The 21,086-nt window shown below is 31.3% G+C and overlaps 3 protein-coding genes across 4 annotated transcripts; 2 read left to right on the forward strand and 1 right to left on the reverse strand.

Moving 5' to 3' along the window:
• Window positions 1-2,452: 2,452 nt before the first annotated feature.
• LOC133335906 (aarF domain-containing kinase 1) lies at window positions 2,453-4,106 on the forward strand. The gene is made up of 2 exons (XM_061544199.1): window positions 2,453-3,681; window positions 3,749-4,106. Exons 1-2 carry the CDS (start codon window positions 2,476-2,478, stop codon window positions 4,088-4,090), a joined length of 1,548 nt encoding a protein of 515 aa, XP_061400183.1. The 5' UTR covers window positions 2,453-2,475; the 3' UTR covers window positions 4,091-4,106.
• A 9,668-nt stretch (window positions 4,107-13,774) lies between these two features.
• Window positions 13,775-15,939, forward strand: LOC133335907 (uncharacterized). Its single transcript, XM_061544200.1, has 9 exons — window positions 13,775-13,816; window positions 13,876-13,962; window positions 14,310-14,419; window positions 14,480-14,574; window positions 14,637-14,758; window positions 15,074-15,214; window positions 15,267-15,411; window positions 15,471-15,721; window positions 15,787-15,939. The coding sequence occupies exons 1-9, from the start codon at window positions 13,775-13,777 to the stop codon at window positions 15,937-15,939; spliced, it is 1,146 nt and encodes a 381-aa protein (XP_061400184.1).
• Window positions 15,940-16,878: 939 nt separating this feature from the next.
• Window positions 16,879-21,041, reverse strand: LOC133335909 (copper chaperone for superoxide dismutase). Of its 2 annotated transcripts, none has more exons than XM_061544203.1 (3): window positions 21,027-21,041; window positions 17,084-17,718; window positions 16,879-17,014 (listed from the first exon to the last, which is right to left on the reverse strand). In XM_061544203.1, exons 1-3 carry the CDS (start codon window positions 21,039-21,041, stop codon window positions 16,879-16,881), a joined length of 786 nt encoding a protein of 261 aa, XP_061400187.1. The 2 variants fall into 2 exon arrangements, with proteins under 2 accessions (XP_061400187.1, XP_061400186.1); XM_061544202.1 differs by lacking the exon at window positions 21,027-21,041 and adding an exon at window positions 17,777-17,791.
• Window positions 21,042-21,086: the final 45 nt, after the last annotated feature.

Below are 21,086 nucleotides of genomic sequence, written 5' to 3' on the forward strand. Positions count from 1 at the left end.
ATCTTGATAAGAAATCATTTCGCCAGCATCATTTTACATTTTTTTTAAATATTAGAATGGCACGTGCATTTTAATTTCAAATTGAATTGATTTTAGTTAATTATTTTTTATACATGTGGAAAGATAACGATCTAGTAAGTTTATCAGCGGTCCATTTAACCCCAAGCACCAAGTGACTAGTTATACGTCAAATAGTTTAACACATGTTAAAATTGATTTCAAAACTACACAAAAAAATATTGTGACCCAGGTCAGGTTTTGCAAACTCAAGTTCATCGACAGGTCAGTTTAAAATTATTGCATTGATGACATTTTTATATTGATTTTCAAAAAAAGATAGTTTATTGCAAACTGAATAACATTAATCACACGATTGATTAATTAATTATACCAATATAGTAGAAAAAATATATTTTCAAATTTGTTGTTGTTTTTTTTTTAATTTTGGCCATGTCAAATAACAGTTCAAGTTCATTGTTAATTTTTTTCTGAATGCATAATTTTTTGCATAATTATTATATTAAAATTGGTTGTTATCTTTTCTTCTTTTAAATTTTATTTTGTTTCTATATTTAATGATGTGGGTTTTGAGATCAAATTGTATTCGATTGTGATTCATCTTCTCATCTATATTTTTGTGATGATAATGATTGTGAATATGCAAAATATTGATACAGAGATAAAAACAAAATGACATATTTTTATGCATCCCCTTGGTCTTTAAACGGTACAATAAAATGTACACCTTTAAAAATATAATATGAGGTTTGAATAGAGGGTGGGTTGTATGTGTTGATGATAATAACATTCATTTAAAATCTATTCAGGACACATTTAAAATTAACATATGAATGAATTATTTATAATTAACATTAAAAGGAGGAAAGGGGTTGCATTCTGAGAAACCCCACAGAAATTGAGATTCAAATGAAGACAAACATAGGCTTCGTTCAAGAATTTGATTTTTTTTTAAACAAATTTTTTCCGTACAAAAAACTACCAAACCGTTATGTTATATTTAATCAAAAATAAATGTAAATATCAATACATGGTAGTTCTGTTCTATAAACTTTCAAAATTTGGCAGTATTTTAGTCTATTCAGAGAAAACTGTTCTGTAATCGAAAATCCACGACGGACTTACAACTGATCAATTGATGATAGGACCTTACAACGACTCATGTGGGCATTGGAAAATATTTTTTTACAAATCCATGTCTCATGTGGGCTTTGGAAAATATTTTTTTTTACAAATTCATGTCTCTTGTCGGCATTAAAAATATATTTTTTTAAATCCACGCATAATGTGGGCATTTAATTATCCACGCCTCATTATTTTCAAAATTCACGCCTTGGTTGCGTATTAAAAGATATTATTTTTAAAACTTCCACGCCTTAGTGAATATTGAAAACATATTATTTAAAAAGAACGCCTTGGTTGGTACTGAAAAAATATGGTTTTAAAATTTCACGCCTAAAAATCATTTGAAAATATTCTTTTGAGAATTGCTCGCTTTAGTTGGGCATTGAAAAAATATTCTATAAAAAATCTACGCCTCTGTTGGACATTAAAAAATATATATTAAAAAATCTAAAAATCATTTGGACATTGAAAAAATATTGTATAAAAAATCTACGCCTCTGTTGGACATTAAAAAATATATATTAAAAAATCTAAAAATCATTTGGACATTGAAAATATATTGTATTAAAAATCTACGCCTCTGTTGGACATTAAAAAATATATATTAAAAAATCTAAAAATAATTTGGACATTGAAAAATATTCTTTAATAAAACTACGCCTAATATCGGCATTGAAAAAAAGTGTATAAAAATCCACACCTCGTAGGGATCTTAATAAATATTCTCTAATAAATCCAGGACCCGTTGGACATTGAAAAAATGTAGTTCAAAAAATTTACGAATCCCTCTAAACTATGTTATAAACGTAACCTAAAAACGAATAATTATCACTGAATTGCATTTTTCATATTTTATCTTATTTACATTATCACATTTGAGGTTAGGTCTTTTGTCCTATTGAATTAATTTACACTGCTCCAGGAAATGCAAGCATTAAACGAACCACAACCAAAAGAAAGCAACTTTTCATCAATAAACGGTATTTTTATTAGTTTCATCTTTATGCTCATCTACCACCATGTTTTTCCCAAAACTTGTCAAATCACATTGTAGCACCACCACCATCATCTTTTACTGCAAGATCAAACCGTACCCATTTTGAATTTAATTTATGCATCGGCATTCTTAACCCCCTTCTTTTGTGTGTTTGTTTACCTATTCGTAATAGATGATAATTTTAACTTGGTATTAATTTTTTGTCTTTCGATTTTTATTTTTTCTTCTTTTAGTGTCTCTTCAACCTCTGAACGTGTCACACATCTCCCAGCACACTCCATCACCATCAAACTGAATTTGCCGCACACAAGAAAATCCACACCGACTGTGGGGAGATGATACGACGCGTCTTAACATACAGTGTTTTGGGCGCCAGTGCCGTTGGCACCGGCCTTAGCCTACACACCAATGATTACGACATCAATTCGTTGGGAATTGTACGGCTGAGCCGTTCCGCCGTGGCTGTCATCGATGTGGCTATGACGTATAAACGGGAATTGTACTATCGTGAATGGGATAAAAATTCCGCAGAATATAAGGCCGAGAAAAGTCGGGTACATACAATGGCTGCAGAACGGTTGCTACAGCTGATATGTGTCAATAAGGGAGTCTACATTAAGGTGGGTCAACACATCGGAGCCCTGGACTATTTGCTGCCCAAGGAATTTGTACAAACCATGAAGGTGCTACATTCAAATGCCCCCCAGAATCCCATAGAGGATTTGTATAAGGTGATCAAACAGGATTTGAAACGTAATGCCGAGGATATATTTGATGATTTTGAAAGGGAACCGCTGGGAACGGCATCTTTGGCTCAGGTCCATAAGGCAAAATTGAAGACGGGTGAAGTGGTGGCCGTCAAGGTACAACATCCCTATGTTAAGGGCAATTCCCGTGTAGATATGGCCACCATGGAATTGGCGGTGAAAGTGCTGGCTCTGATTTTTCCCGACTTTAAAATCCAATGGCTGGTCGATGAATCGAAAAAGAATTTACCCATCGAATTGGATTTCCTCAATGAGGGTAAAAATGCCGAAAAGGTACAACAACAATTTCAAAAATACAAATGGCTCAAGATACCTCACATCCATTGGGATTTTTGTTCACCACGCGTCCTCGTAATGGAATATATTGAGGGTGGCCAGGTCAATGATTTGGAGTACATTAAACGCAACAATATCGATCCCTTTTCCATTGCCAATAAAATTGGTCAACTATATTCGGAAATGATATTTAATACCGGGTTTGTACACAGTGATCCACATCCGGGTAATATATTGGTACGCAAACAACCGGGTAAGGAAGTGGAAATTATCCTGCTCGATCATGGGCTGTATGCAAATCTCACCGATAAATTCCGTTATGATTATTCGAAATTATGGTTGAGTATCCTGAGTGTGGATCGTGTGGGTATGCGTAAATATTCTCAGAATCTGGGTATAAAAGGTGATCTATATGGGCTGTTTGCATGTATGGTGACGGGAAGGCCGTGGGAGACACTGGCGAAGGGTGTAAATAAAGTCAAATATTCCAAAGAGGAGGTGAGTTCGAAAAATTATTCTCAACTACATTAAATGTATTAATTCTCTCTTTTCTTTCCCCCTGCAGAAAGATACCCTGCAACAAAACACCTCACTTGTACTACCTCACATCTCGGATGTCCTCGAGCAGGTCGATCGTCAAATGTTGCTGATTTTAAAAACAAATGATTTAATACGCGGCATCGAATCAACGCTACGCACACAAAATCGTATGACCGCATTTTGGGTTATGTCCAAATGCTGTCTTCGCTCGTCATTTGGCGAAGAGAAATCTGTGGCAAAAACTAAGTCAAAGCGATTGGGACTCATATTACGGGAACGATGGGAAATATTTAAATTAAATGTCTATTATTTATATTTGGGTCTAATTAATTTTGGACTAATGGCTGCCATTAAGGAGTTGCTATGACATTAAAGAGCAGGACGAACAATAGCTATTCTTAAATTAAGTAATTTTTTTGTTGTTTTAGATAATTTTTTAATGTAATTATTTTGAGTGTAATGTGTAATTTATTTTTTGTAAAATAAATTTGTAAGCTTTGTAAAAAAAACGAAGAAAAAGAAAAAGGATGCAATTTTTAATTGGAAAAATATTTTTAAAACATCCACACCTTGGGTGGTGATTGAAAAAAATATAATATAATATATATGAAAGAATTAAAAACATGGTATTGAAATTTCAATAAATTACCTCTATGTTGTTCTAGAGCAAGCTGTCTCTGGACTTGACGCCGCTTATTCATGGCCAACTTTAAAATGAAAAGAGAATGGAATATATTTTTATTTGAAAATTCGAATATTGTTGATGTTTCAAAGATTTTCAATTAAAATTCCATTTGAAATGGGAATCATAATGTTCGAAAATAAATAAAAATGAAATCTATATTTAAAAAAAAATACATATAATTCGAACATTTATTTCCCTCAACATTTCAGACAATAAATTTTAATTGAAAATTGCTTAATAAAACAAACAACATCAACTAACCCTTATCAAAACCAGACCCACAATCAGGAGCAGCATAAGGAAAATCACATACAAATAGGCATACGAAAAGTATGGATATGTATATGTTGGAGTAACAACAACACCAGGATAACACGTTGGACAGTAGGGTTGCCATTCACCCGGATAAGTGGTCCAATTTCCGGTTCCATTCCAGTATGGTGACAAATTGGAAATATTCCAATACGACGATTGAGTTGTTGTTGGAAATGACAATGTCCCGTTATTGGCCAATGATGATATTACGGTTGTTGTCAAATTCACACCCAGAGGTGAGCTGGTTGTATACTGGTTGCCGGCATATAGCGGAACCGTTGTCGTGGTGGATACATTTTGAATATCCAAACGCAAGGCCGACAACATTTTTTTTTTTTTGGTTTTTCAAAAAATTTTCAAATCACTTTTTCACTATCCTCACTGTTGGCGAACGTCGTACTCATAACCCGTTTGTTATTGCAACTAACTGATTGAAGGAGAAACTGTTTGAAATTTCGCAATTTCAATTTGGTGAAAAACGAATCGACTCAACTTTCTTAAGCCAATTACATACATTTATTTCGTTTTTCGATAGATAAAAAATTGGCCAAAAACAAGACGGTGGCATTTTAAGTCAGTGTATTATTTTTATCACCTGGTTGCTTGCTACTGGTCTTTGATTTGTATGTGTGTGTTCGGTTGTTGCTGTTTGTGAATCAAAATTATTTATCTATTTTCGGTAAAGTACACTCGTTTTTATTTGTAAATATATATCGGACATGAGGACTGAAAATTATTGGGCGCCGTAAAATTTTTCAAAGTCCAAAAGAGGGACTTTGAAAATTAAATATACGAGGCGTGGATTCCTAAAGGGATATTTTTCAGGGTCTATATGAGGCGTGGATTCTTTAAGGAATATATTTTCAGGGTCTATATGAGGCGTGGATTCTTTAAGGAATATTTTTTCAGGGTCTATATGAGGCGTGGATTTTTTTCAGGGTCTATATGAGGCGTGGATTCTTTAAGGAATATTTTTTCAGGGTCTATATGAGGCGTGGATTCTTTAAAGAATATTTTTAGGGTCTATATGAGGCGTGGATTCTTTATATAATATTTTTTCAGGGACTATACGAATATCTTTTCGGGGACTATACCAGGCGTGCATTTTTTAAAGAATATTTTTTCAGGGTCTATATGAGGCGTGGATTCTTTAAAGAATATTTTTTAGGGTCGATATGAGGCGTGGATTCTTTAAATAATATTTTTTCTTTTCAGGGACTATACGAATATTTTCTCAGGGATTTTTTGTGGATTTTTTAAAGAATATTTTCTCAGGGACTATTCGAGGGTGAATTTTTTAAGGAATATCTTTTCATAGACTACACGGGGCGTGGATTTTTTAACGAATATTTTCTCAGGAACTATTCGAGGTTAAATTTTTTGAGGAATATCTCTTCAAAGACTACACGGAGCGTGGATTTATTAAAGCTTATTTTTTAAGGGACTATACGAGGTGTGAATTTTTAAAGAATATTTTTTCTTTGTTAGTTCTACAGCTTTTCAGCCAATTTACTATTTATTTACATACTCTTGTATGTATGTGTGATATATCAAAAATATTTGAAATCGATTTCTATAAATTACCATAGATAAGATAGCATAGATATATCAAAAGAACGATTCACATTTTCTGTGTGTGTGTGGGTATGGGGTCTTACGTATATTTATATATGAATATATTGATTACAATCCGATATAAGAATTCACACAATGTCTTTTTTATGAAATTTAATTACAAAGATAATCAAAGAAAAAAGTAATAAAAAAAATAAATAAATTTTACGTTCCCAAGTACAAACTTTCACGAAGACTTCGGGACTACCAGAACTAATTTGTTTCAATACTAAACATTAAAACAAAATATAATATGCCAGACCTGGTATTGATTCTCCAAACAATAATGCTTTAATTTCGCCGATACATAATGTACGTCAAATTCAACAAGTTAGTTGTGCTCAAATGCTTCACTCTATCCAAAGGTCGAATTAGAATACATGTAAGGAAACTGAATTTTAGGTACGTCTAAGCAGTATCACTGATAGAAATTCATTTTCAAAGATATTTATTCATAGATCTGAAGAACAAAATATTGCGTCTTTGAAGCGTGGACTATTTTTCTAATTGAGGCGTGGACTTAAAAATATATGTTTTCAAAAAATCAAAATTCGTTTTTTTAAGAAATTCTCCCGGCCTTTTCCCACATTTTTGCAAATAAGAACGCATCATGTTCACAATAATTTATAATTTTTTTTTCAATATTTGATGAATTTTTTTATGGTATTATAAAAATTCTGCGTTTCTTGTTGTTTTATTTTTAAAATTTATTATGGGATATACTATGGTATTGTTTTGTCATGAAAGGCAAATTTATAACAACATTGTGGTGAATGGATGGATGGTAGGTAACTGGCCTTATTTCAATTTTTTTTTTTGCGAACAACATGTGGCGGATGTTGTTTTGCTTGCCAAATCTGTAACTTCTTCGACCTTCAGCCATCAAACAAAAAAATCTAAAACATTGTACGATAAGAGATGCAACACCACGCATTTTCAATTTTTCAATAGCTGCAGCAATTAGTCTTTATTGTTGTCGTAGAGCAATTAAAAAAATGTCTCTTTTGTTACCTCAAAAAGATAAACAACAGAAATCTTATCACAGGTCTATGAACTTCCATTGATAGAAAGACAAAACTGGATGTTGAAAGAAGTTAATCAGCATTGTATAAATATATGATTTAGAAGATAGGGAATTACAAAAATTAAAATTAAAGAAGCTTATGAGCGGAGCAACAAGATTTAAAATAATGTTTTCACTCCTTCTTTAGGAACTACTGTCAGCTTTTGATCTGAGTCCATTAACTTGGGCAAGCGTGGTTAATGATCTTAAGACTTCGGTGTTGGCTAAACGAATTAGAGTCGGAGAGATTCAGTTTTGGTTATGCCATTTTATTTAATCAAATACATCGCTTACATATTAGGATAAATAGCTAAACCTTACATTAATCTATAATTAAACATAATAGTGCAACATCGTGCTGTGTTTAATTTTTTTTTCAATCTCCTGCAGGGATATGACCCTTGTGGAACTGATAACAATTTCTCACTAAAGAACTAAAATTATTCAAAGGAAATTTGTCCAATTTTGTAAAACAAAAATCTTTAATTAGATTACTTACCCGATTGTTGTTCCACAGCCTTCAATTGGCGGGACATTAAAAAGTATTTATATGTTAAAATGGCAATCTGAAATAAAAATAAAGAATATTAAAAAAAAATGTTTGTCAGGACACATTTGTAGGAAATAATGAATGGTCAGGAAATGAATATTTAAAAAAAAATAATGAGAGCCTAAGCAGTGAATTTTATAAAAAATATTTTCAATTCAATTTCAATTTATTTCATAAACGAGAATCTAGCCCAAAGGGCCAAAAGCGATTCAAAAAACAACAAAAAATAAACTACTCCAAAAGCTTAAAACTAACAGTGTATTAGCTTAATGATAACTTAACGTCTATTCAGTTGGAGGGGTTCAGAACCATTGTACTTCAAAAACATTTTTATTATTATTATTATTCCATTATTTGATGTAGCGACCTATCACATAGGGCAAAGGACTTCAATATTATATCTACTCTCAACCACTAAATTCAATTTACAGGTTCAAATATCTTATTATTATATCACAATTATCAATAAAAAAAATATAATTTATTATAGTTATATTTATTTAAATGTTGAAATCAGTTATGCAATAAAAACACAAACAAATAAGCAAAACCCATGAATTTAAGATGAATTGAGGTTGAAGTAATCGTATAAATGAGTTCGATAACATTTTAAGGAAGAGTTAAAAGTTTTAAGAGAAGGCGGTAAGGTGTTAAAAATTCTAGCAATTCGTACAAAAAAGGCTTTTTCCAATAAAGGACACAAACGCGGAACAAGTATTTGTATGTTTCTAACAGATCTAGAAAACATAAACAAATCAACTACAGAGGAAATCTGCAACTTAAATACCTTATACAACAACATTGACCTTAAACTCACAAAACTTTCAAAGGTACAACCGAGGAACTCTTTAACGTAAGGAGAAATGTGATCACGACGTTTAACACAATATACATATCGCATAACCCTATGGAACAAGAGTTTAATTTTACGTAATACATATCCACAACAACCCCCAAAAATCTCAATACAATACAAAAAATTTGGCATAATCAATGCATGGGCCAATTGAATTCTAATGCTCTTAGGTGGAGCCATATCCAAAGAGTACAACTTTCTTAAAATAAAGTTTACCTTGGACACCAAAGAATTAACATACACATCAAACACCAAACTACTATCAAGAAACAAACCAAGACATTTTATAGAGCTTACAACATTTATAGAATTATTATAAATGGAAACATTTACTGAATTCTCTTGCAAATTCCCAAAAAACATAGCTTTACTCTTTCGTGTACTAATTGAGAGTCCGTTTGCAGATAACCACGTTACTAAGGCGTGGAACTTTTTAAAAGCATTTCTTAATATATTTTTTAATTTATGCGTGAATTTAAATTTTTTTAAATACTTTTTAAGGCCGGGTAAGATTTTTACAAAATATATTTCAAGGCCCAACTAAGGCCTTTGAAGTCCAAATAAGTCATGTTTTAAAAAAATATATGTTTTCTAAAACTATTTGACTTTTGGATTCTAAAAAGATTTTGCCGTTCTAAGAAATTATTTTCTGTTGTCTTTTGTCCAACCACAACATTTTAAAAAAATATGTCACAAGGTGGGTGATTCAGAATCCAAATATGACATGAGACATTTGTATTTTTTTGCCCTGTTCATGTTTTTATTTGCATTATGTGCTGAAAGAAAACAATTCAATTGAAAAATTTTTATGATCTCCAGTTATTGTTGTTTTTTTTCTCTCCTGCAAGGTCATAAACTCGTAAAATATTTTTTTATGAATAAAAAAAATTTTTTGTAAAATATTTAAGAAGAAATTCTAGGCTTTTTTTACCCCAACCAAATGTTCATTATCCCCCCATTATTGAAAACATAAGAAGAATCACTGGCGGAGAAGAAGATGGCTATGAAAAAAATAATGATATTTTCCAGAGCAACGAAATCATGGCAAAATGCAGAAAAAACCACAAAAAACAAAAAAAACGAGAAAACGTTTTTCGCTTCTTGCGTAGGTGGCATATTTGTCAATTTTTTATTTTTAGCTTTATTATGTTTTTATATTCTCTGCTTCTTCTTTGTTCCACTTCGTCCTCTTCTGCTTCTTCTCGTTTTCTCTTGAGAATATGTCACAACGCTGGGTGCCAGGCAGGCAGGCTGTTTAGCCTGCCGGTCATTTCAATGTGTGGCCGAATAAGTTTTTGTCACCCACAAAAGCTATGGACAAAATACCATTTCCAAAATATATATACATACGTATATGTATGAAGAAAAATCCATAAATAATGACAAACGTACATACATACACATGTACATGCCTATGAACATGTGTAGCGTAAAAACCCCGAAGCATCTTTACAAATCTCTTATATATATAATAATAATTACTAACAAATATATATTTTTTATACTCTACAAGGTGGGAGGGTATTAACACTTTGTTTTTTATTTTTTTTTTTTTTGAAAATGGTTCTCCTCTAGGCATAAGCGTGCCGACCTCGATCGAAACAATTTGTTTTGGCCCAAAAAGTAAACTATCACTATATATATACCAATAATATCATTAGAATATCAGAGGCGTGAATTTTTAAAGATTTTTTTAACGGCTATATAACAGAGGCGTGGATTTTTTTTAATAAGTATTTTCCGATGAACAACTGAGCACAAATGACCAATTAAAAAAATAATACCGAACAAAATCTTCTTGTTTTCTTTAAAAATGTTTATTCTTGTGGTCGTAAAAAAGATGATTCCATAAAATATCTCTCGAAAAAAGAAACTGTTCTGACTTTCTTCTTCTCTGAAAAAAAAAAAAAAAAAATTAATAAAAAATAAGAAAAAATAATAATAATAAAATAAATAAAAAATAATAATGAAAAAATAGTTTAAAAAATCTACTTGATATGTGAAAAAATAAGCCTTAAAAAACGATATTCTTTAAAAATATGATATGCCTCTGAAAAAATATTAAAAAATTCTACGCCTTGATATGCCTCTGAAAAAATATTATTTAAAAAATCTACGCCTTGATATGCCTCTGAAAAAATAAGCCTTAAAAAATCTACGCCTTGATATGCCTCTGAAAAAATAAGCCTTAAAAAATCTACGCCTTGATATGCCTCTGAAAATTTTTTTCTTAAAAAATCTGATATACCTATAAAGGCAAAACTATAACTTTCCAATTTATCTCGTCTAAATGGTGAGCCCATCTTGTAAATTACTAATACTTTTCAATTTATAATTTTTGAAATTTTATTTTATATTTGGAAATTCCCATTAATAATTTCATTCAGACAATTGTTTTTTAAGGACCTCAAAACTACAAGCATGGAGGAAAGTACACTTCCAAAATATGCCGTCGTCTTCTTCTTTATAAATTAAAAACAAATAAAGGGACATATTTTATAAATATGTACATATATATATTTATATTTTCCTATAATTAATTAAATATGTATATGTGCTACTTACTCTCATTATGAAGAGTATAAAAGGTAGAGACATCAAACATATCAAAATAATGCTGATATCGTTCATGTTGAAGCTCGTGTGTTGCGCTTGCGTCAGGCGTTACTTTGAAAAATAAACAAATTTGAATTGTGAGTTTTCCAAATGAAAATTTTCCCACAGAAAAAAAAACGGGCAACAATATTTTTTGACGTCGTTTGTCACAGCGGCGATGAAGATATTTTGTGTGTCGTGTTGTTTTTGTTTTTTTTATTCTGTACAATTTACTTTTTTTATGGTTTTGTTGTTGTTATTTTTGTTTTTCAAAAAATTTGCTTTAATAAAAATAAACTTTATCCACTTGTGTTGAGGATCATTGACAATCTTTTTTTCTTTTTGGTATCGTAGAGATTTGTTGTTGTTTTTGTATTTTCGTGTGCTTTGCGTATAAATATATATTTTCAAAAATTACTTTTCTGTTTGCAGAACACAACAAAAATTTCTATTCTATATATATGGTTACTTTTTTCTTATTGTTTTATTTAGTTTCGTGTTATTTTATTTAAGTAATATTTTTCTTTTTTTGAATTGTATGAAAATTTTTGTTATCACTTCTATTCTATTCGCAGCGTTCCGATCTTTTGTTGTGCGTCGTGATGGCTCTCTACTTGAATACTGTAAAGTTTAATATTAAAATTGAAATATCTGTCCCATCATCTCTATCCATCCAAAAAGAAAAAAATAAAACATTCAACCACCCGCTCATAATATGTTTATATATCTACAAGAGATCTCTATTAGCAAAGAATTATATCAATCGTTTTTATCAAATACACGGAGAGAAATGTGGTAGGTAGTTCATGTAGACATGGAGAAAATATGAAAAAAAAAAAACAAATAAAAAATATTAAGAGAGGGAGAAATTAAGAAAGGGTGTATTTTTTTAAGGAATAAGATCTACACCTTGAAATGTCTATTAAAAAGTATTCTTTAACAACATCTATGCCTTGAGATGCCTTTGAAAAGATATTCTTTAAAAACATCTATGCCTTGATATGCCTCTGAAAAGATATTCTTTAAAAAATATACGCCCTGATATGCCTCAGAAAAATGTTGTTTAAAAAATCTACTCCTTAGTCGTCCTCTAAAAAAATATATTCTTTAAAAAATCTATACATTGATTTGCCTCTGAAAATATATTCTTTAAAAATTCTACGCCTTGATATGTCTCCGAAAAGATATTCTTAAAAAAATGTACACCTTGATTTGCCTCTGAAAATATATGCCTCTTAAAAAGTAGTCTTTAAAAAATCTACGCCTTGATATGCCTCTGAAAAAAAATTCTTTAATAAATCTACGCCTTATTCTGGGTTATGAAAAAATGTTCCTTAATAAGTCTACGTATGGATATGCCCATGAAACAAATCTTTAATAAATGCACGCCTGTATATGCCTTTGAAAAAATGTTTTTTAATTCACCTACGCCTGGATATGCCTCTGGAAACATAATCTTGGCTCAGAAAAAATTATGTTTTAAAAAATCGACGCCTTGCTTTGGCTCAGGAAAAATAATTGTTAATAAATCTACAATTTGATATGCCTAGAAAAGGCCAGATATTCAGATATGAAGTGAAGTCTTACCCCATAGAAGTCATCAAGGTATTTTTCTTCTTCATTAAAAGTCCTTATTGTCTTCTCTTATAAATGACTACATTTTCACCAATGTCCTGATGTCACGATTAATCTCCACTGAACAAAAATATTGAAGTTAATAAACTATTATCAAATTATATATAGGTACATACCTATTTCTTTTAGGATGCTGGTGGCAGTGTTATTTCCAGCGATAAAATGTCTCCAACTCATGTCTTACCGAAATAACTTTGATTTGGTCTTCGGATTAGTTTCAAAACTGGAAATCCTGCTTGCAAGTTTTTGGGCATACACGGCTTCTATCAAGATCCAAGATACGGCACTATTCCCCATTAAACAACTAAATATAGCTCTTCCGGTAGATTTTTAAATCTCAATCAATGTCAATATCTTGAAAACAGCAACCAATATTCTCCATTCGATGAAGAACATCCTGGTCCAATCGTTGGTATGGGGACAACATATTTGGTCTGTTCCCGTACTGCAAGAATCTACTAGTTTTTACTACGATAACGAATTTTCCTTTATGATATCGAAGAAAATAAAATAGTAAAATCTAGTAGATTCTTGCAGGGCGGGAACAGACCAATTTTGTTTAAACCAATGACTTCGATTATTTGACGGTTACTGATTACTTATATGAAAATTGGTTATTTCAAAACCCCAACAAAAAACAGCTGATTTGCATTTTGGCGCCTTAATTTTATAAATAAATAAAAAAGTCAAATATTTGATTTGTTTCTAAGAATTCAACACAAATTGCTTCAATTAGAAATGCATTATCAAATCGGTGCTGGTTTTCAATTAATTTGCAATGTAAATCAAAATTATTATATTAATTAAGGAAATTTGAATAATATGGTTTCAATTTTCAGACCCTTAAGGACAAAACGGAAAGTGACTATCAATGTCAGCGTTTTGAAATCGCTGAACTTTTGAAAACTTTAAATGCCACAGAAAAGGTAAAGAAATTGGTGCATTTTTGCCAGTCTTAGTCAGATATAGGGTCCGGTTCCATGTCAAGTTTGGAGGCTCTGATTGTTACGTTATAAGTATTTTTCTTGCCGAAGTTCGAACTTCTTCAAAATTCCGTTGGGACCAATGTATTCCCATTTAACCGGATGTCGATTATTCGTTGTTAACAAGACCTCAACGCTTTATATGATACCTATAATGGACTATTTTATTTTAAAAACAATGCGAAAATATAAATACCCAGAGGGACCGCATCCTAATCTTGACTTGTTCCAATACTTTTATTACGATTTATTATAAATAATCTACAATCCCAATTTATTAAAAAAAACAGCTCTTAATAGCAAAATATTTCTGTAAACTACCATGGAACATTGGTAGCCTTTATGTCCTGGGAATATTACACGAATTACGTATACTAACAGCAACTGAATTTATTTTAAGGTAAGTTGGAAGCTATATTTCTTCCGTAGTAAATATTAATTATTTTGGAATTTATTTTAGTTATAATAGCAGCGACGATGTCCAATTGATATTAAATGATTTTTTTGAATCGGAATTTGAATTAATTACAAATCTGTTCATAAATTCTACAATGGGTGACGATGCAGAGAAAGGGTTTTATTTTGTATAATTAATAACAACATGTTCCCTTTTTCAGATTCCGGTAATGGGTTACGTTTAAATGAAATATTGGAAGTCTCATTGGAAAATCTATTTAAAGATTTAATTGCCAAACCGGATTTGAATAATCTGAGCTATGCGAAATATATAAACAATGCTGTGCCAGGTAAAGATAAAACATAGATCTTTTAGACCTAAAAAAATATTTAAAAAAAGAAATGCTCGCTTATTTTTTTTCTTAAAAAAATATTTTTAATGAGTCATTGAAAAATGCCATTAAAAATATTCTTTAAAAATCAGGGCTATATCTGTCATCGAAAAAATATTATTTAACAAATGTACGCCTATTATAGTTTGTAAGTCCTTGAAAAAACCTTTAACAAATATTATGGAAATATTTCTTAAACAAACCTCTTATATATTTTTATACATTATATATTTTTTACTTTTTCCTTTCTTTTCAAAGCGGAAATTCTATTAAAAATAATACAAAAACATTTGGATGTGATTGTAAGGCTACACCAAAGCAGTATTACGGCAGCATTTCAGAATTTTTCCTCTTGGATTAATGAGGGAGTTGATGAATTAAAATTTCCCAAGGATCTCTATGAAAATGTAAGTTAAAACTATATATTACAAATTTATTTTCTACAAATACAAATTTTAGTTACTTGCCAATCACCTGGAAGAGTCCTTGAATTATATTTTAAAACTGGCCAATATGGAAAATTTCCGCGATTGGAAATTCTATTTAATTTTATTGCAAACATTGTGTAGCGCCAACAATGAAAAAGCTGGACCTTTTGTGAGAAGTATGAATTCAGATCTTAAAATGTTTTTGTATTTTTTTATCACAACAACTGATTTTCAGAACATTTGAAAGCTCATTTAAAACAATGTGCCACCTTACCCGGCAAACGTTCAATGATGAATCTATTGTTGACGGCTCGAGCCTCAAATGCTGTCACCATGGATATATCAAAGAATTTAGATTTATATGCCAATTGGTATAAAAATAATATTGGTGAAATGAAATTTTTCCTCAAAGCCGACGAATTTCATAATGTTATGAATCTATTGGATCAATGTATTGCCTATGAATCGGAATTGGATTATTTGGAGGTAACATTCTAATAATTATTAGATATTTTTATATGGTTTAATATAGAATTTCTTTCTTCTAACAGATCCATGCGGCAATATCCATATCTCCTCCCGTCTTGTGTGGTAAAATTGTCCAATCATATAAGAGTAAATGTAAACAACGTTTACAACAAATTAAAAAGGGTGTTCCTGGTGTGAATGTCGATGAGAGTATTATAATTGAAGATAGCAATTAAATTCCCAACTCCATGATAGTCTCATATAAAAACAACGAATTCGAACAAGAAGCCATACTAATGTAGAATGAAATGAAAAGAAAAAAACTTATTGGGAATATTGAATGAAGCTGTCACCGAAAATATCATCTGGGCCAAGGTATGTTATTACTAAATGTTGAAACAAGTGATATGGGTGTTGAATCCACAGCCAGTTCTTTACCAAATACACGCTTCTGTGAGTTCTTGAAAAATATTCTTTTAAAAATCCACGCTTCTGTGAGTTCTTGAAAAATATTCTTTTAAAAATCCACGCTTTGTGAGTTCTTGAAAAATATTCTTTTAAAAATCCACGCTTCTGTGAGTTCTTGAAAAATATTCTTTTAAAAATCCACGCTTCTGTGAGTTCTTGAAAAATATTCTTTTAAAAATCCACGCTTCTGTGAGTTCTTGAAAAATATTCTTTTAAAAATCCACGCTTTTGTGAGTTCTTGAAAAATGTTCTTTTAAAAATCCACGCTTCTGTGAGTTCTTGAAAAATATTCTTTTAAAATTCCACGCTTCTGTGATCCCTTGAACAAATATTCTTATAAAAATCTACCCTTTTGTGAATCTTTGAATTTTTTTTTTTCAAAAATCCACGCTTCGGTGAGTCCTTGAAAAAATATTCTTTTAAAATTCCGTTCAATAAAACATCTACCCAATAAACATTTCCACATTTAGGTCAAAATATTTATGAAATGTTATCTCATAAAACGAAATATAGCTTAGTCATCATTATCAGCAAATGTATCTGATTTTCAAACACACACAAAAATATTCCATTTTAGCTTACCCTGCAACTTAGTACCAATTCCAATTGATGTTCTTTATTTACATATCGGTTATGTATAGAAAATTAAATGCCTTATCCACAATTATAAAACTACTTATTTATATTTATTATCAAAAAACTTAAAACTACAATTTCTGTGCTCGAGTACCACCCGCAATGGGTTTATAACGTTCATCCCATAATGTGACACCATCACAGGCACAAATCTTTTTAAAGTTTTGTAAAATACCAGCCGAACGGGCAATTATGCCACAAGCAATTCTGCAAAAAAGAAATAGTAAAATAAAATTAAAACGAAAACAAAAAAATACCTATGAATATAAAACCAACCTGTCTCCCGAATTTCCATCAACACGACTTTGCTCATTACCGCCACGACCCAAATCATCTGGTCCCTGTGTTATCACCACAGAACGTCCAATTATCTCATAAACCTCCAAAATATTATCCATAAAACGGAATGTTGCTCTGCCATTCTGGTCAGCTCTTATATTTCCTAAATCACCAGCATGTCTGTTATTTGCATCATCCTCCGGAGAACCATGCGGAGAACCTCGTGGATTATAATGACCACCAACGGATGCACAACCAGCTGAAACATCACCACTTTCATGAACATGAAGACCATGCAGGCCGGGTGTTAAGCCATCCACCACACCGTCCACAACAACTCCCGGTTTATCATTGCGTATTGCTGTAAAACGTATTACACCCTGTATGGGGCAACGATCAACATCACTGCCGGTTGTATTGATAATGGATACGGCAGATTGCCCGCCAAAACCTGCCAGTACTGCACTGCAACCGGTGCCCTCAATTTTCTCCTGCAGCCTATACCAGGGTTCTTTGGTATGTACAATTACCCGACCTTGTTTATTGTCCAGCTCCAATTTACCCATACCCTTAAGGGCATTTCGTATATTATCTTCCCACTTTTCGCCTTTCATTTGCACGGCAAATTCAACCTGCCGAAAGTTTATTTTTGTTAAATAATTTTTCGATAAAAATTTGTTGGATTTTTACCTTTATTTCCGCCATATTTTCTCTTCTTTTTGGTCGGAATTCAGATTTTATATTCTAGAATTTACAAAGTCAAAGATCAAAACAAAACTGCTAACAGCTGTTTCTTCCAATTGGGAAATTGGCTGTTCTAACCGGAGCTGTGTTCAATATGCAATGGGATTAGTGACGCACAAAAGACGAAGAACTCGCACTAGGTATGTTCACATTAAATTAAATGTGGTCAATTTGAGACATGCTAATGAGCAAATGGTCCTTGAAAATAATTTCTAAAAAAATTAATATGAAAAAATTACGTCTATATAGCTGATTGTTCTTGAAAAAATAATACATATATGATTGCCGTTGAAAAAATAATCGTTAAGAATTCACGCCTATATTGATTGTCTTCCAAAAAATAATCTTTTAAAATCCACGCTTATGGGGTTAATAGTAAGTTTACATTTAAACGGATTTCGTTAACCCAGTGGGTTTCAATTGTCATTTCCTTTGAATATATGTCAAATAAATCCTCATAAAGTATGTTAACCCGGTAAAAAGTTCTAATGTACAAGGAGTTTAATGCCCCTTGAAATCGACGACTATTAAGTTGATGGTCCACAAAAAAAGTGCTGATGGTCCTTTAAAAAATAATCTTTAAAAATCAGTGCCAATAAAGTGATGGCCCTTGAAAAAATAATCTCGAAAAATTCGTGCGTAAAGAGCAAATATCATAAGAAAAAATCTTTAAAAAATTCAGATTTAAGGCTCGAATTATCCTTGAATGGATTATTCTTAAGAAGTCCAAACTTATAGCTCGGATGATCCATAAAAATATTGTTTAATGTTTGACTTTTTTTAATAAAAAAATAACACTTTAAATATCGACCCCTGTAGCTCGGATGATCCTTGAAGAAAACCCGCCCTTATAGCTCGGATAAACCTTTAAAAAATAAGTTTTAAGCATCCACGCCTATAGCCGGGATTAACCTTGAAAATATTTTTTAAAATATCCAGAAAATTCAAACGTTTAGCTCGGATAATGCCGGAAAATTTTTCCTTTTTTAAATTTTGCTTTAAACCTTTTTATCGGTTTTTATTTACACTCCGATTCCGAATTCAGAATTATTCCCACTATAACCTATGCATACATAAAAATACATCTGAACACATGTAGAATTCATCGCCTGGTTTTCCCAGTTCTATGCGACATTTGTATTCTCCATCTACATTGGGCATTGGTACGTTAATTGCAATTTCCTCCGATATATCCATGTCTAGAATTTGCTAAAAAATAAAGAAATAAGAATATTATCTCCGTTACCATTTAAAATTCTCAAATCTTTACCCCCTCTGTAAATGGACATGTCATCTGTTCCTTTGGTGTATTTTGCCAATATGTAGCCCAAACTTCGCTATCATCAAATGCGGCTATACAAACATCTTCTCGTTTCGAAGTGAAAACGGTAGGTTGCCAGGCCCCACGTTCTTTTTTGAATGTTTCTATTTGAACCTGTGAATTGGGAAATTATTGTTTCTTTTTTGTGACTATGAGGCGTTCTAATAGCATAGTTACGGGTAAATTTTCAGGTATAGTTTTAATAAATTTAATAGGTCCCTTAACGATTAAATCACCTTCACTGCTGTGCTGAACCGATAAATCACTTATGTCTACAGCTTTATAGAGGAAATGCTCGGGGTGATCGTCGCATTCCGCAAATACCATAGGTTCCAAAAATTCCACGCAGTAACTGAATTGGCCGGCGACGAGCTTCAACATTTTTTTAAATATAATAAATATTACAGTTAAACAATATTCGCAATAGGGACATTTTTCCTGAAGAAATATAGGCAATTCAGAATCTACGATTGGTTTCTTCTTATTGAAAATTGATATCAATTTCAACAATGTTGGGATTTTGCATCCTCAAATGTTGATTTCTTTGCTAATATAATTTAGAAGCTATATATTCATTTTCCATTCTCAACAGGATATTCTCCTGGTTACTTACCACATTTAAACAAAATAATTCTGCAATTAATAATAATAACGGAACAACAATATTCATTGTTAAACAATTAATGGAATAAAAACTAGTATTAAAATAGAGATTGATCGAAACATTGTTATTATATACAGTTAAATATATCGTGACAGATTGTTAATTATTTTATTTTGTTATTACTAACAAATTAGATGATAATTTGAAAACAGTAAACAGCCTGTATCTTAATTTGGTAATCTACATGATTGCTACAATGTAAATAATTAAATAGGGTATTTAATATAAAAAATAGGGTCTTTAAATTCCTTGATAGTTGTTGATGGGGATATACTTATGTGATCTATCAAAAAACCCGACTACTTCTTTTATAAACTGTCATGACTTTTTAAAGAGTACAAAAATTCTTCTTCCAGACCTATAAAGCTGATGGTCCGTAAAAAATAATCATTAAAAATCCACGTCTCGTCCTTCAAAAAATATTCTAAAAAAATCCACGTCTCTTCCTTCAATAAATATTCTTTAAAAATCCACGTCTGGTACTTGGAAAAAAATATTTAAAAAGCCATGACTGGTCCTTATTTTTTCAAGGATTTTTATACACGCTGGCCCTTTATTTTTTCAAGGATATTTATCTACGCCTGCTCCATGAAAAATAGTCTTAATAAATCCACGCCTGATGTTCCTCCAAAAAATAATCTTTAAAAATAAAAGCCTATGCAGCTGGTAGTCCTTCGACAAAATCCACGCCTATAAACATGATGGTGTTCCAAAAAAGAACTTCCAAATCCGCGCCTATAACGATGATGGACCTTAAAAAATGTATCTATAAAAATCCACTTCCACAATGCTGATGGGCTTTTAAACAATAATAATTACTAATTCACGCCTTTAAAGCTTATGGTCATTGGTAAAATAATCTAAATAATTTTTAAAAATACAAGCCTATAAAGCTGATGATCCTTGAAAAAATAAGCTTTTAGACAATCCAAATACTCATACAGCGGATATTCCTTTATAGCTAGAAAGATCCGTATAAAAATAAGCTATTAAAATCCTCGTGTAATCTCTAACAATTAATAGTCCATATAATCCTTAAAATAAATATTACGTCCCAAATTTGCTTTTTTCAACCTTTTTTCATTGCTCGGTTTTTATTCGCATTTTTATTTTTCTAAATTAGAATTAATCCGACTATAATCTATGCACACATACATATACATCAGCACACATATAGAATTTATCACCTTGCGTTCCCAGTTCTATGCGACTTTTATATTCCCCATCTACGTTTGGCATTGGTAAGTTGAAAGAAATTTCCTCCGATATAT

This window comes from Musca vetustissima, unplaced genomic scaffold (genome assembly GCF_032173495.1).
Source record: "Musca vetustissima isolate MV318-11 ecotype Yass unplaced genomic scaffold, APGP_CSIRO_Mvet_v1 utg112749, whole genome shotgun sequence".
NCBI classification, from domain to species: Eukaryota; Metazoa; Arthropoda; class Insecta; order Diptera; family Muscidae; genus Musca; species Musca vetustissima.